Source organism: Sprattus sprattus (genome assembly GCF_963457725.1).
Source record: "Sprattus sprattus genome assembly, chromosome: 5".
Taxonomy (NCBI): domain Eukaryota; kingdom Metazoa; phylum Chordata; class Actinopteri; order Clupeiformes; family Clupeidae; genus Sprattus; species Sprattus sprattus.
Genome location: NC_137924.1, coordinates 13562101 through 13564143, shown reverse-complemented (window position 1 = coordinate 13564143; position 2043 = coordinate 13562101). Strand labels below are relative to the sequence as shown.

Sequence of the window (2043 nt, the reverse complement as noted above, 5' to 3'; positions counted from 1 at the left end):
CTTGTGACGTTTTTTTTTTTTACTTCACCTGGTATGCTTTTGCCATCATTTTTTTTCAAACAGTATGAGGCTTAAGCTGGGCATTTATTAGTGAATAATGATCAAAACACACACCACTTCCTGTTACTTGATTGTATGATAATGATCAATGATTGGCTGACAAATATGTCAACCACAATGTACACTATGCTACTTAAATGCTAATGTGCTATGGGTTTTATGCCATTACTAGCATGAGTACACATACGCATAGCTGGAACAGCTGTCCCACAAACTGCATTCAGGAGATCACTAAACACTGATGCATTCCAATTACTGTTTACAAAGCACACATACTGTATTAGGATTTGCATGATCATGAGTTACTGTAAGTCGTAAATCGTGTTCAATACCCAAGATAATATTAAACTGAGCATCACAGGAATAACCCAGGTCATCCTTCCTACACTAGAGCATGGGACATTTCACCCGAGCACCACATACAAGTAGACACAATAATCTTTGTTCACCCCAGGTAAAACAATCAAATGTTTATGTGATACTTCAAGATTACGTAAAGCCATTATAATAGAGTATTATTTGTTCAGTTGACATAAAGGTAGATATAACAAATGTTATCATAAAACAGTCATTTTAATTCTCAGAGGCATCAGCATATCGTCTGTTTACCAATATGACCTTTTGGTCACTTTGGTACTAGTCTTTGGAAAGTGTCGGCAAGGCTTTTGTATTACAATTACTACTTACTTTGTCCTTCGAATTTCCGTATTATCATTCCAAGAAAGGTATTCTGAGGCGCAACATGACCTCTTCGGACTGGCATGGTTGAAAGATCTTCAGCTAGTGCCGTTTGAAGGCGGCTGCTTTAAAAACCTGTGCTGAAGTTACCGTTGTTGTTTAATTATATCCGCTTTGTCACAAATCATTGCAGTTTATTTCCTCTCAGTGCGGTGTTACTTAGACGCGGTCTTGACAGGACTCGCGCCGGAGCCTTTGAAGAACTCCGCGCGGATGCCACATGGAACCGGGGATGAAAGCTCGAGTCAAATTGAGTTGTAAAACCATCTCTAACTGAAGATGGACGCAATCCCGCCGTTGTCTGAAGCGCTGTGCTGAGAGGGAAACGAAGACTGGAGCTCATCTGCCAGGGGGAGGGACGTTACCTCTGAGGGCTTAACGCTCGGCGCTCAGCTTTGGCACCTCGATCGGGCGAAGCCGCGCGCATTCAATTTTGGGAGGAAGAGACAGCGCAGATTCTGAAGCCAAACCTGAAGGCGTCGATTATACTGTACCTTAGCCAGGAGGTGCCTCGCTCATAAGGCACGTGGCTCTAGTTTTCCACCATTTACGCGCGTAATCAAATAATTATATCCCACATAATAAAAATGTCATGCTTTGTTCGGATATATTGTTTAATATCTTCCTGAATACAAAGCAAATGCAACAATACGATAGCCCTTTTCATTCACTTTTTGACACTTTGCAACATCTACGCGACTAGTGCAGTCAGAAGAGGGTCTTCTCTTACACAGTGACTTGTCCATGGTGCTGAAGTTTCACCATTCTGCGCACAGAATAAATTCCATTCCTCAGACATTAGAAAACAGTAGCGTCGGACGAGCCCTCTGTAGGAACACACTAGTGTGCTGGTGCAGGATACGCAGCTCAGAGAGCCACATTTTCCCTGCAATGGAGATTTATTGAAAGTGTCTCTGTTACGACCCAGTGTGCCCCTTTACTTTGTGCCATGCGTGGACTGAAGGCAGCACTGGGGAGATGATTAGATCATTGCCCACACCTGGGAAAAGGTAAGGGCTATATAACAGTCTCAGTTCTCCATTGCTGCAGATTGATCTGGCCCTAAAATCCTTGTCACACACGAACACCATAAACATTCATGCACCCTCCACAGCATGCTCATGCTGGCTTCCATTCATTCCCTGCCAACATACATGCTCACCCCCCGCCTCCCCGGTCACTCATTCTTACTTTTGTTATGTTTGTGTTTCACATTCATCAATGCTTTAATCCATACGTACTCTG

General features: G+C 43.1%; 1 protein-coding gene across 1 annotated transcript in view; it reads right to left on the bottom strand.

Moving 5' to 3' along the window:
• LOC308366031 (potassium voltage-gated channel subfamily H member 7) overlaps nucleotides 1-823 on the bottom strand; it is a gene marked incomplete at both ends in the record, with an annotated part of 45090 nt that extends 44267 nt beyond the window's left edge. The window contains one exon of the mRNA XM_080839668.1: nucleotides 748-823. Coding sequence (XP_080695794.1) covers nucleotides 748-823 — 76 coding nt within the window. The remainder of the gene's footprint in view (nucleotides 1-747) is intronic.
• Nucleotides 824-2043: the final 1220 nt, after the last annotated feature.